A 13,507-nucleotide genomic window follows, 5' to 3' on the forward strand; every position below is an offset into this window, starting at 1 on the left:
TGAATGCTGGGTTGGAAGGGACCTTACAGATCACAGAGCCATAGAATGTTGGGTTGGAAGGGACCTTGTAGAGCAGAGACATAGAATGTGGTGTTGGAAGGGTCCTTACAGATCATAGAGCCATAGAATGTAGGGCTGGAAGGGTCCTTGTAGAGTAGAGCCACAGAATGGTTGGGTTGGAAGGGTCCTTACAGATCACAGAGCCATAGAATGTGGGGTTGGAAGGGACCTTGTAGAGCAGAGCCATAGAATGTTGGGTTGGAAGGGTCCTTACAGATCACAGAGCCATAGAATGTTGGGTTGGAAGGGTCCTTACAGAGCACAGAGCCATAGAATGTGGGGTTGGAAGGGTCCTTACAGATCACAGAGCCATAGAATGCTGGGTTGGAAGGGTCCTTACAGATCACAGAGACACAGAATGTGGGGTTGGAAGGGACCTGGTAGAGCAGAGCCATAGAATGTGGGGTTGGAAGGGTCCTTACAGATCACACAGCCATAGAATGTAGGGCTGGAAGGAACCTTGTAGAGCAGAGCCATAGAAAGTGGTGTTGGAAGGGACCTTGTAGAGTAGAGCCACAGAATGGTTGGGTTTAAGGGTCCTTACAGATCACAGAGCCATAGAATGTGGGGTTGGAAGGGGCCTTGTAGAGCAGAGCTATAGAATGTTGGGTTGGAAGGGTCCTTACAGATCACAGAGCCATATAATGTAGGGTTGGAAGGGACCTTGTAGAGCAGAGCCATAGAATGTAGGGTTGGAAGGGTCCTTACAGATCACAGAGCCATAGAATGTGGTGTTGGAAGGGACCTTGTAGAGGAGAGCTATAGAACGTTGGGTTGGAAAGGTCCTTACAGATCACAGAGCCATATAACGTAGGGTTGGAAGGGACCTTGTAGAGCAGACCCATAGAATGTGGGGTTGGAAGGGTCCTTGTAGAGGAGAGCCACAGAATGTTGGGTTGGAAGGGTCTTTACAGATCACAGAGCCACAGAACGTAGGGTTGGAAGGATCTTACAGATCACAGAGCCATAGAATGATGGGTTGGAACTGTCCTTACAGAGCACAGAGCCATAGAATATGGGGTTGGAAGGGACCCTGTAGAGCAGAGCCATAGAATGCTGGGTTGGAAGGGTCCTTACAGATCACAGAGCCATAGAATGCGGGGTTGGAAGGGTCCTTGTAGAGCAGAGCCATAGAATGTTGGGTTTAAGGGTCCTTACAGATCACAGAGACATACAATGTAGGGTTGGAAGGGACCTTGTAGAGCAAAGCGATAGAACATTGGGTTGGAAGGGTCCTTACGGATCACAGAGCCATAGAATGTAGGGTTGGAAGGAACCTTGCAGAGCAGAGCCATAGAATGTTGGGTTGGAAGGGTCCTTACATATCACACAGCCATAGAATATGGGGTTGGAAGGGACCTTGTAGAGGAGAGCTATAGAACGTTGGGTTGGAAGGGTCCTTACAGATCACAGAGCCATAGAATGTTGGGTTGGAAGGGTCCTTGCAGATCACAGAGCCATAGAATGCTGGGTTAGAAGGGTCCTTACAGATCACAGAGACATAGAATGTGGGGTTGGAAGGGACCTTGTAGAGCAGAGCCATAGAATGTTGGGTTGGAAGGGTCCTTACAGATCACACAGCCATAGAATATGGGGTTGGAAGGGTCCGTACAGATCACAGAGCCATAGAATGTAGGGTTGGAAGGGATCCCAAAGCCCCCCAAGTCCCCACCACTGCTATGTGCCGGCAGTTGGGTTGATGAACCCCAGGCCCATGGGGCCCAGCTCACCTCCAGCAGCTTGGAGATGGCGTCGGGCTCCATGCGGCTGCGGTTGTCGTAGCAGGGCCAGATGATTTTGCGCTTGGTCTGCGGTGCTCCCGTGTCCTGCCTGTCTGCCTCCTCCATGTGCTCGGGCTGCCCCTGCACCAGCTCCCAGTCGTAGGAGGGACCCTCCGACAGCGTCTCCTCCGTGTAATAGTCCCACACCTTCAGGTTGGAAATGTTGCTGTAGGGCCGCAGCACCTGGGGGTGGGGGGGGACACACAGCCAGGTCAGCGATGGTTTGCTCTCCCGTTGCTGGTGTTCTCAGCTCGGTGTTGGAATCCAGTCCCTTCGCAGGGAGCAGGTGATGCTTTCTGCTTGGTACGGAGGGGATGTGAGGCTGGAGGGCAATGCTGGACCAGAGCAGCCGGAGCTGCTGCCAGCATGGAGCATGGAGGTAACGAAGGCTCTGAGCTGCCGGCCCATGCTCACCTCACACAGCTCAGCTCCACTTGCCGAGCCCTCTATCCATGGAAGGATGGTTCCAGATTATGGGGTCCCTATCCAGACCCCACAGCTCCAGCACAGGGTCTGTCCTGCCCAAAGCTCCTGCCCTGATGTGCCCTGAGCCCCCAGCCAGGCCAGGCAAAGCTCTCACCTCCCCATCCTCGGGGGCGTACATGTAGTTGAAGAAGACGGGAGCTTTCTTGTTCAGCCGCTCGATGTAATCCCAGATGGACTTATAGACCTGCTGGCATTTGCGTTCACCCTTCTCCTCGTACAGGAGGCCTGGGAAGGGGTGGGAGGTGGGGAGGGGGGGAAGGAGGGGAGGGAGGGCATTATGTGGGGCAGGACACCGGGATGGCACCCCACGCACCCCACACGCTGCCCTCACCCAACTCGATGCGTTCGTAGTCGGAGTCCAACAGGAAGGTCCGGAACCGATTGGAGATGTAGTGGTAGCTGAGGAACTTCAGGTAGTACAGACTGAACTCAAACTCCATGGGGAACTGCAGGTGGATCTGCAAGGAGCGACCAGGCTGAGATCCCGGCACCGCTGCAGTGATGGAGCTCAGGCAGAGCTGGGAGAGGAGCGAGGAACTCACCTGGTGCACGCAGTCGAGGAACTGCAGGAAGATGGGAGCAAAGCCGCTGCTCTGGCCAGCCAAGGTCTGCGCCCCACGGTGGCTGAAGCGGTGCCCGAAGGACAACCACTCCTTCTCCACCAGCAGGCGGAAGCCCTCCAGTGTTCGGTAGTAGGGGTCTGACAGGAGCTGCACCAAGGAGACCACCTGCAGGGACACGGGGGCTTGAGATTATAGAACCAAAGAATGGTTTGGGTTGGAAGGGTCCTTACAGACCACAGGGCAAGAGAATGGTTGGGTTGGAAGGGACCTCATGGATCATAGAGCCAGAGAATGCCAGCATGGTTGGGTTGGAAGGGACCTTATGGATCATAGAGCCATAGAATCCCAGCATGGTTGGGTTGGAAGGGACCTCATGGATCATAGAGCCAGAGAATGCCAGCATGGTTGGGTTGGAAGGGACCTTATGGATCATAGAGCCATAGAATCCCAGCATGGTTGGGTTGGAAGGGACCTCATGGATCATAGAGCCATAGAATCCCAGCATGGTTGGGTTGGAAGGGACTTTAGGCATCATAGAGCCATAGAATCCCAGCATGGTTGGGTTGGAAGGGACTTTAGGCATCATAGAGCCATAGAATCCCAGCATGGTTGGGTTGGAAGGGACTTTAGGCATCATAGAGCCATAGAATCCCAGCATGGTTGGGTTGGAAGGGACTTAAGGCATCATAGAGCCATAGAATCCCAGTACAGCTGGGTTGGAAGGGACTTTAGGGATCATAGAGCCATAGAATCCCAGCATGGTTGGGTTGGAAGGGACTTTAGGGATCATAGAGCCATAGAATCCCAGCATGGTTGGGTTGGAAGGGACCTTATGGATCATAGAGCCATAGAATCCCAGCATGGTTGGGTTGGAAGGGACTTTAGGGATCATAGAGACACAGAATCCCAGAACGGCTGGGTTGGAAGGGACTTTATGGATCATAGAGCCATAGAATCCCAGCATGGTTGGGTTGGAAGGGACTTTATGGATCATAGAGCCATAGAATCCCAGCATGGTTGGGTTGGAAGAGACTTTAGGGATCACAGAACCATAGAATCCCAGAACGGCTGGGTTGGAAGGGACCTTATGGATCATAGAGCCATAGAATCCCAGCATGGTTGGGTTGGAAGGGACTTTAGGCATCATAGAGCCATAGAATCCCAGAACAGCTGGGTTGGAAGGGACTTTAGGGATCATAGAGCCATAGAATCCCAGCATGGTTGGGTTGGAAGGGACTTTAGGCATCATAGAGCCATAGAATCCCAGAACAGCTGGGTTGGAAGGGACTTTAGGGATCATAGAGCCATAGAATCCCAGCATGGTTGGGCTGGAAGGGACTTTAGGGATCATAGAGCCAGAAAATCCCAGCATGGTTGGGTTGGAAGGGACCTCATGGATCATAGAGCCATAGTATCCCAGCATGGTTGGGTTGGAAGGGACTTTATGGATCATAGAGCCATAGAATCCCAGCATGGTTGGGTTGGAAGGGACTTTAGGGATCATAGAGCCATAGAATCCCAGCATGGTTGGGTTGGAAGGGACTTTAGGGATCATAGAGCCATAGAATCCCAGCATGGTTGGGTTGGAACGGACTTTAGGGATCATAGAGCCAGAAAATCCCAGCATGGTTGGGTTGGAAGGGACTTTAGGCATCATAGTGCCATAGAATCCCAGCATGGTTGGGTTGGAAGGGACTTTAGGGATCATAGAGCCATAGAATCCCAGCATGGTTGGGTTGGAAGGGACTTTATGGATCACAGAGCCATAGAATCCCAGCATGGTTGGGTTGGAAGGGACCTTATGGATCATAGAGCCATAGAATCCCAGAACAGCTGAGTTGGAAGGGACTTTAGGGATCATAGAGCCATAGAATCCCAGCATGGTTGCGTTGGAAGGGACCTCATGGATCATAGAGCCATAGAATCCCAGAATGGTTGTGTTGGAAGGGACTTTAGGCATCATAGAGCCATAGAATCCCAGCATGGTTGGGTTGGAAGGGATTTTAGGGATCACAGAGCCATAGAATCCCAGCATGGTTGGGTTGGAAGGGACCTCATGGATCATAGAGCCAGAGGATCCCAGAATGGTTGGGTTGGAAGGGACTTTAGGGATCACTGAGCCATAGAATCCCAGCATGGTTGGGTTGGAAGGGACCTCATGGATCATAGAGCCAGAAAATCCCAGCATGTTTGGGTTGGAAGGGACTTTAGGCATCATAGAGCCATAGAATCCCAGCATGGTTGGGTTGGAAGGGACTTTAGGCATCATAGAGCCATGGAAGTTTGGACCCCTAGTCCCAGCCCTGCCATGGACTGGGTGCTCCCCATCAGCTCAGGCTGCCCAAAGCCCCATCCACGGCCTTGGGCACTTGCAGGGATGGGGCACCCACAGCTGTAGGCAGCAGTGCCAGGGCCACAGCGCCCTCATGATGAAGAATTCCCTCTAAAATCTGACCTAAATTTCCCCTCTTTTCACTTAAAATGGACGGCCGTGGCACCCGGTGGCTGTAGGACTCCTACCTGTGTGGTGATGTCCCAGCCGTCCTCCAGGCTGACGAGCACAGAGGAACCCGTGTCCAGGAGCTCCACCACCAGCACAGAAATCTGCAGGATCTTATGGATCTGCCAACAAGAGAAACCGGGAGCAATTCAGGAACAGGAAACTGCTGGATGCGAGGCAAAGGAGCCGCTACTCCTGGAAACAAGCTGAGCCAAACGATGCAGAGCACAAAGGCAGGACACAGCTATGGGCACACACATGTTCCCTCAGCAGCCAGAGGAGCTGGGCCCCACAGATCTGAAGCTGATTTTCTGGGCCAATTCATCCTCGTTCCTCTTAGTGGCCTTGTTTGCTTTGTGTCCTCCCTGCCTTGTGCTGAGCGATGCCACAGGCAGCACAGAGACACTGCCTGCAGCCTTTGGTTCACGGGATCATGGGATGGTTGGGTTGGAAAGGTCCTTAAAGGTCAAAGAGCCGGAGAAGCATAAGATGACTTGTGTTAGGAAAGACCTTATACATAAGAGCCATAGAATGGTTGGGTTGGAAGGGTCCTTAAAGGTCACAGAGCCATATAATGGTCAGGTTGGAAGGGTCCTTAAAGGTCACTGACTCATGGAATGGTTGGGTTGGAAGGATCCTTAAAGGTCATTGACTCATGGAATGGTTGAGTTGGAAGGGCCCTTAAAGGCCAAAGACCCATAGTTGGGTTGGAAAGGACCTTAAAGACCCATAGAATGGTTGGGTTGGAAAGGCCCTTAAAGGTCAATGATCCATAGAATGGTCAGGTTGGAAGGGTCCTTAAAGGTCATTGACTCATGGAATGGTTGGGTTGGAAAGGTCCTTAAAGATCATAGACCCGTGGAATGGTTGGGTTGGAAGGGTCCTTAAAGGCCAAAGACCCATAGTTGGGTTGGAAAGGACCTTAAAGACCCATAGAACGGTTGGGTTGGAAGGGTCCTTAAAGGTCAATGATCCATAGTATGGTCAGGTTGGAAGGGTCCTTAAAGGTCATTAACTCATGGAATGGTTGGGTTGGAAAGGTCCTTAAAGGCCAAAGACCCATAGTTGGGTTGGAATGGACCTTAAAGACCCATAGAATGGTTGGGTTGGAAAGGTCCTTAAAGATCAAAGTCCCATAGAACGGTTGGGTTGGAAGGGTCCTTAAAGGTCACAGAACCACAGAATGGTTGGAAGGGAGAGCAAAAGCCTTCAGCCCTGCAGCAGCCCCTGACCCCAGGCACAGACCGGGACCTCCACGGCCCCCAGGAGCCACTGACCTGTGAGAGCCACTCGGACTCCTCCAGGGAGCGCAGGTAGGCGACGCTGGGGTCGGTGGAGGGGCAGCCGGGCACGCAGGCCTTCATCAGCTTCTTGAAGCTGGCCTTCACCTGCCGCACGTCAAACACCTCGATGGGCACCACCTCCCAGTGCTGCAGCGGGTCTGGCTTCACCCCCTGAGGGCACAGAGCACCACAAGGAACATTAAGGTTAGAGAAGACCCCTAAGACCACCAGTCCAACCCCAACCCACCCCCACCATAACCACGTCCTCAAGTGCCACATCGCTACCACCCAGTGACGGGGACTCCCCACTGCCCTGGGCAGCCTGTGATCGTTCCCCATCTCCAAGCAGACCCTCCCCATGTCCAATGACCACATCCTCAAGTTCTACATCCCTACCACCCAGTGATGGTGACTCCTCACTGCCCTGGGCAGCCTGTGATCGTTCCCCATCACTGACCCCCCCCAGCGCCCCGTGAGCCCACCCCCTCATCCCTGGGAGCAGAGGCTGACCCCCAACCACCACAACCTCCTTTGGGGCGGTACCTTCAGCTGTGACTTGTCCCCGATGATGTAGAGTGAGGCGCGGTGCTGCCGTAGGAAGCTGGCCTCGGCGGGCGCCCCGTTGTGCTGGGCACCCAGCAGGTCCTTCCCAGCCAGCCGGGAGCCGATCTCCACATTCAGGGCATAGCTGCTCATGCGCCCACTGGCCCGGATGCTGCCCCATTTGCCTGCAGGAAAGCTGCTGTCACTCTGGGGTCCCCGTGGCACGAAGGATTCGGGGCCGCCCAGCTCGGGCGAGCAGCTCTCCATGGAAGGCGGTGGCCAAACACTCCAACCACACGCCGGCACCCACGGAACACATGCGAGGTTTGGTGCAGGTTTGCTTTCGCCCCTCTGTCTGCTGGGTGCTGCCCTGCGCGGGGAGCTCCCCGTGCTCACGCCATGCCCCGCAGCCAGCCCCTCTTCCTCCACCAACCCCGAGCGCCAGCAGAAACGCGCGGAGCCCAAAGCAAACCTGCAGGGAGGTGCGGAACTTAGCGCCGGCACCGCGCTCGGGTGGTGCGGTTACGGTGTTACTGGGTGTTACTGGGTGTTACTGGGTGTTACTGGGCGTTAGTGGTGTGTGGGGGGTGGGGGTCAGTCGGTGGGTTAGCGGCCGGCGGGGTTAGCGCCCGGCGGGACCCTACCTCGGGGCGACTCGCGGCCCTTCGGAGACACACACTTGGGGGTGGACAGGGTGATGACCCTGGCTCTGTGACCCAGCCCTGGGGGCACAGGATGAAAGCGGCCTCAGAGAAGGTGGAGAGGGACCAACGCTCCCTCGCTGGGCGGGCACGGGTGGAAGGGAAGGGGGTGGTGAGATGGAGACGGGCATGGGATGGAGATGGCACATAGGAACGGGACGGAGATGGCACATAGGAACGGGATGGAGATGGCACATAGGAACGGGACGGAGATGGCACATAGGAACGGGACGGAGATGGCACATAGGAACGGGACGGAGATGGCACATAGGAACGGGACGGAGATGGCACATAGAAACGGGATGGAGATGGCACATAGGAACGGGACGGAGATGGCACATAGAAACGGGATGGAGATGGCACATAGGAACGGGACGGAGATGGCACATAGGAACAGGACGGAGATGGCACATAGGAACAGGACGGAGATGGCACATAGGAACGGGATGGAGATGGCACATAGGAACGGGATGGAGATGGCACATAGGAACGGGACGGAGATGGCACATAGGAACAGGACGGAGATGGCACATAGGAACAGGACGGAGATGGCACATAGGAACGGGATGGAGATGGCACATGGGGGCTGCAGACGGTCCCTCCCGCCCGCCCTGCAGCTGCCCCACACCCCGGAGCTCTGTGGGGAGGACAGGGGGGAGCTTCTACTCTACAGCTGCTGCCCAGGAGGCAGCGCTCACCCGCACGTCCTCACCTCCACGGCTAATAGTCCCGGGCCCTTCGTCCTTCCCTCCCATCACCTGCTTCATGAGCGATCCCAGCTTAGGCTGCCTCTTGTCGGAGAAATCTGCAGCACCAACAGAACGTCAGCACCCAGCCTGCACGCTGCGGGACCCTCCTTGCTGCGCTCTCCCTCAGTTCAGAGGGAAAAGGGGCATAGAAAAGAACACCCAAAGGCAAGCGGGACAGTGCGGGGCTGCATCGGGGGCCACCAAGCAGGAGCCACAGCACAACAGCACCCAGAGACCGCAGCACCAGCAGCTCTGCCCCAGCAGCTCTACCCCAGCGCCGTGCAGCTACTTTGGAGCAGGGGCACCACCTGGAGCTTCTCCAAACCCCAGCATCATCCCTCCATGACCACGACTCCCTTTCTCCCTGCAGCAGGGAGCCCTTTGCTCCCACCATCCCTTTGGCCTCAGTGCAGCGACGACGGGTTGGGATGGCAGGGACAGACAATGGATGACAATGGAGCGTGGCCAGAGCCGCTCAAACAGCAAGAGACACACACTTACCACAGCATCCTTGTGCCAGACCCCGCGCTGCTGCTTGGGTGCAAGAGCTCGGCTTCGGGGTCTGCCCCATCCCAGCCCACCCCCCTGGATCAGGATTCAACCTGGAGCTCCCATACGTCGAGCCAATGGGTTCCCCAAACCCCGTTCCCCACCTCCGGCCTTGGGGAGGTGCTCCACAGAGCTGCTTCCATGGACATGGCACCCAGCAGCTCCGGCTCTGGGACGCACCAGACCCCGGGGGTCCCTGTGCAGGATCCTCCCGCAGCCCCCCAAGCCGACCCCGCTCACCTGCACTGCTCATGTGAGCAGAGGTGAAGCCGCTGAGCGTGTTGCGCCCGCCGGCGTCAGCGTAGTGGGGCATGGAGTTGATGACGGCCTGCAGGTATTTCTCCTGCTCCAAACTGGTGGAGTCCGTCTGCGAGGGGCCTGGGGGGAGAGCGGGCAGCGTCACCGCCGGGACAGCAGGAAGGGATGGGACACGGCTCCGGGATGGGGTGAAGGGATGGGGTGAGGGGATGGGTACCTGCAGTGGGAGCGTTCTGAGACTTGAAGAGGCCCACGACGCCCTTCCCGTGCAGCCCCCCTGAGCGCAGCAGCACGGCTTTGGTGCGGGAGTTGCGCCAGCAAACCACGGGGAAGCGGTTCTGGCGGTAACAGCGGGAGATGCGCTGGATGGTGTTGTCCTGGATGCTCTGCGGCACGATCAGCAGCCCGGGGTAACTGCAGGACAGAGCTGAGCTGCAGGGCGCAGTGCTGAGCACAACCGTGCCCTCACCAGGGCAGAGCAGAGGGCAGGAGAACCTCCCCGTCCTGCTGGCCTTGCTCTGCAGTGCACTCTGGGGTCCCATTGGCCTTCATGGCCACCAGGGCACCCTGCTGGCTCATAGTCAATGTGTGGTCAACCGTTGGTCAACTGTTGGCCACCAGGACACCCAAGTTCACCACAGAGCTCCTTCCAAGCAGCTGTTCGCAATTCACTCTGGGGTTCCATTGGCCTTCTTGGCCACCAGGGCACCCTGCTGGCTCATAGTCAATGTGTGCTCAACCGTTGGTCAACTGTTGGCCACCGGGACACCAAAGTCCTCCATAGAGCTTCGTCCAAGCAGCTGTTTGCAATTCACTCTGGGGTTCCATTGGCCTTCTTGGCCACCAGGGCACCCTGCTGGCTCATAGTTGACGTGTGCTCAACCATTGGTCAACTGTTGGCCACCAGGACACCCAAGTTCTCCACAGAGCTCCTTCCAATTAGCTCTTAGCAACTCACTCCATGGTCCAACTGGCCTTCTTGGCCACCAGCACACATAGCAAGCTCTTGGTCTACTGCTGGTCAACCATTGGTCAACCAGGACTCCACTGGCCACCTTGGCCACCAGCACACATAGCTAGCTCTTGGCCAACGTTTGGTCAACCATTGGTCAACCATTCGTCAACCTTTGGTCAACCAGGACTCCACTGGCCACCTTGGCCACCAGCGCACATAGCCAGCTCTTGGCCAACATTTGGTCAACCATTGGTCAACCATTGATCAACCACTGGTCAACCAAGACTCCACTGGCCACCTTGGCCACCAGCACACATAACTAGCTCTTGGCCAACATTTGGTCAACCATTGGTCAACCATTGATCAACCATTGGTCAACCAGGACTCCACTGGCCACCTTGGCCACCAGCACACATAGCCAGCTCTTGGCCAACATTTGGTCAACCATTGGTCAACCATTGGTCAACCAGGACTCCGCTGGCCACCTTGGCCACCAGCACACATAGCCAGCTCTTGGCCAACATTTGGTCAACCGTTGGTCAACCATTGGTCAACCATTGGTCAACCATTGGTCAACCACGACTCCACTGGCCACCTTGGCCACCAGCACACATAGCCAGCTCTTGGCCAACATTTGGTCAACCATTGGTCAACCATTGATCAACCACTGGTCAACCATTGGTCAACCAGGACTCCGCTGGCCACCTTGGCCACCAGCACAAATAGCCAGCTCTTGGACAACATTTGGTCAACCATTGGTCAACCATTGGTCAACCACTGGTCAACCATTGGTCAACCACGACTCCACTGGCCACCTTGGCCACCAGCACAAATAGCCAGCTCTTGGCCAACATTTGGTCAACCGTTGGTCAACCATTGGTCAACCATTGATCAACCACGACTCCACTGGCCACCTTGGCCACCAGCACAAATAGCCAGCTCTTGGCCAACATTTGGTCAACCATTGGTCAACCATTGGTCAACCACTGGTCAACCATTGGTCAACCACGACTCCACTGGCCACCTTGGCCACCAGCACAAATAGCCAGCTCTTGGACAACATTTGGTCAACCGTTGGTCAACCATTGATCAACCATTGGTCAACCAGGACTCCGCTGGCCACCTTGTCCACCAGCACACTCTCCTGGCTCCTGGTCGGGCTCACCTCCGACAAATGGCGTACATGCGGTTCACCGTGGAGATGCGGAAGGGTTCGTTCTTGGAACGCGTGAGGCTGCTGCTGAGCGTGCCCAGCCCCAGGCGCTGGTAGTCGCGGCAGCAGGCGCGCTCCACCAGGTGGTTGATGGTCATCTTCTCCGAGGGTCTGATGGTTGTGGTGGGGGTCAAAGTGCTCCTGTCCATCTCCTCGGACACTGCGGAGACAATGGGGGTCTAGGTCAGCCCTGGCACAGATGATCGTAGAATGGATTGAGTTGAAAGAGACCTTTAAAAGCCACCTGCTCCAACATCAAAGGCCTCGCACAACTCCAGGCAGGTGACGTCAGTCACCCCCATCTTTGCCCACGGTGGCAATGCTCAGCACAGGGATGCTCCCATTCCTGCTCCCTGCTCCCTCCAACAGTTCTCCCACCACCACCCCCCGCAGCACCCACCCAGCCGCTCCCTCCCAACCTGAGATCTCATCCTCGTTGTCCTCCGGGAAGTGCTGGCTGCTGCGCTGCTCCCAGGCGGGCGGTGTGTATTTCTTGCGTGTCACGTATTGGCGGCCGATGGTTTTCTTGGCGTTTTTCACCAGGTTTTTGGAGAGCGTCCTGGAACAGGAGAAGAGGCTGAGGATGGCTGAGACCCGCCCGCGGCCGCAGCCCAACAATGCGGCAGGTCCTGGTGGTTAGAGAAACACCCGCGGTGACACCCAGAGCAAAGCAGAGACGGGAGCACCCCGACCACCACCTGCAGCCTCAGTCAGTGCCACCAGAGGGGAGATGTCACCTGCAGGTCCTGGCACCAAGGGAATGTGCTCCAAGGGGCTTCGAACCCCAGATAAAGCTGACAGAGCGTGGGGGCAGCCAAGCTGGGCCGGGCCCACCCAGCCTCCCATAGATCCAGCAGCATCCTGGGCTACAACACCTGCACCTCCACGTCTGGGCTCTCAAACACCCCTATGTGCTACCGCCCCAGAGAATCAGAGAACCACAGCATGGTTTGTGTTGGAAGGGACCTTAAAGATCGTCCAGCCCACATGTCACTAGACCAGGTAGCCCGAAGTCCCATCCAACCCAACTCCAACACTTCCAACTATGGGTATCCCCTTCCAGAACAACTCGTAACGCTTCCAACCAAGTCCAACGCTCCCAACAATGGCTATCCCCTTCCAATTCAATTCCTAACACTTCCGACCAACCCAAACACTTCCAACAATGGGGTATCCCCCTCCAACCCAACTCAAACACTTCCAGTGAAGAAGTATCCCTTTCCAATCCAACCCCTAACACTTCCAACAATGGGGTATCCCCCTCCAACCCAACCCAAACACTTCCAACGATGAAGTATCCCCTTCCAACCCAACCCAAACACTTCCAACGATGAAGTATCCCCTTCCAACCCAACTCCAACACTTCCAACGATGAAGTATCCCCTTCCAACCCAAACACTTCCAACGATGAAGTATCCCCTTCCAACCCAATCCCAACATTGCCCCAGTTGGGGTCAGAACAAAGCTCCTGAATACATCCCCCCAAAGGTAAGAATGTTCTGAGTGCGTGCAGGGCCTCAGGCACACTGCCATCACCTCAGGGAGCTCCAAGAGGAACAAGTGAAGGAGAAGCAGGAAATCAGCTGGGGAATGGCTGCCTCCAGCCCAGGGTAACAGCTGAGCTGATGCTCAGATCTCCAGATTCACCTCTAGATTCACCTCTAGATTCACCTCTAGACTACTAGGTAACGTTCTTTGCTTTGCAAAGCAGACCACGAGGAATCCACCTGCTCCCTAATCTTATCAAAGGAAGAAAAGCTTTGGGACTGAGAAGTAACACTGTCCTAAGGACAATTTGCCACATACAGACGCAGGTTTCAAACAGGAGTGCTTTGTAACCAGAGGAACAAGACCTGCAGCCAGTGT

At 55.8% G+C, this 13,507-nt stretch overlaps 1 protein-coding gene across 1 annotated transcript in view; it reads right to left on the reverse strand.

Moving 5' to 3' along the window:
• Positions 1 to 1,790: 1,790 nt before the first annotated feature.
• The window catches only part of SBF1 (SET binding factor 1), a gene marked incomplete at its 3' end in the record, with an annotated part of 56,588 nt that continues 44,871 nt past the window's right edge, over positions 1,791 to 13,507 (reverse strand). The window contains exons 26-38 of the mRNA XM_072360630.1: positions 12,061 to 12,200; positions 11,594 to 11,801; positions 9,691 to 9,887; positions 9,456 to 9,593; positions 8,630 to 8,722; positions 7,861 to 7,938; positions 7,217 to 7,401; positions 6,668 to 6,844; positions 5,411 to 5,512; positions 2,870 to 3,055; positions 2,659 to 2,785; positions 2,422 to 2,552; positions 1,791 to 2,024 (exon numbers count right to left, since the gene is read on the reverse strand). Coding sequence (XP_072216731.1) covers positions 1,791 to 2,024; positions 2,422 to 2,552; positions 2,659 to 2,785; positions 2,870 to 3,055; positions 5,411 to 5,512; positions 6,668 to 6,844; positions 7,217 to 7,401; positions 7,861 to 7,938; positions 8,630 to 8,722; positions 9,456 to 9,593; positions 9,691 to 9,887; positions 11,594 to 11,801; positions 12,061 to 12,200 — 1,996 coding nt within the window. The remainder of the gene's footprint in view (positions 2,025 to 2,421; positions 2,553 to 2,658; positions 2,786 to 2,869; positions 3,056 to 5,410; positions 5,513 to 6,667; positions 6,845 to 7,216; positions 7,402 to 7,860; positions 7,939 to 8,629; positions 8,723 to 9,455; positions 9,594 to 9,690; positions 9,888 to 11,593; positions 11,802 to 12,060; positions 12,201 to 13,507) is intronic.

Source organism: Excalfactoria chinensis (genome assembly GCF_039878825.1).
Source record: "Excalfactoria chinensis isolate bCotChi1 chromosome 1 unlocalized genomic scaffold, bCotChi1.hap2 SUPER_1_unloc_2, whole genome shotgun sequence".
NCBI lineage: Eukaryota > Metazoa > Chordata > Aves > Galliformes > Phasianidae > Excalfactoria > Excalfactoria chinensis.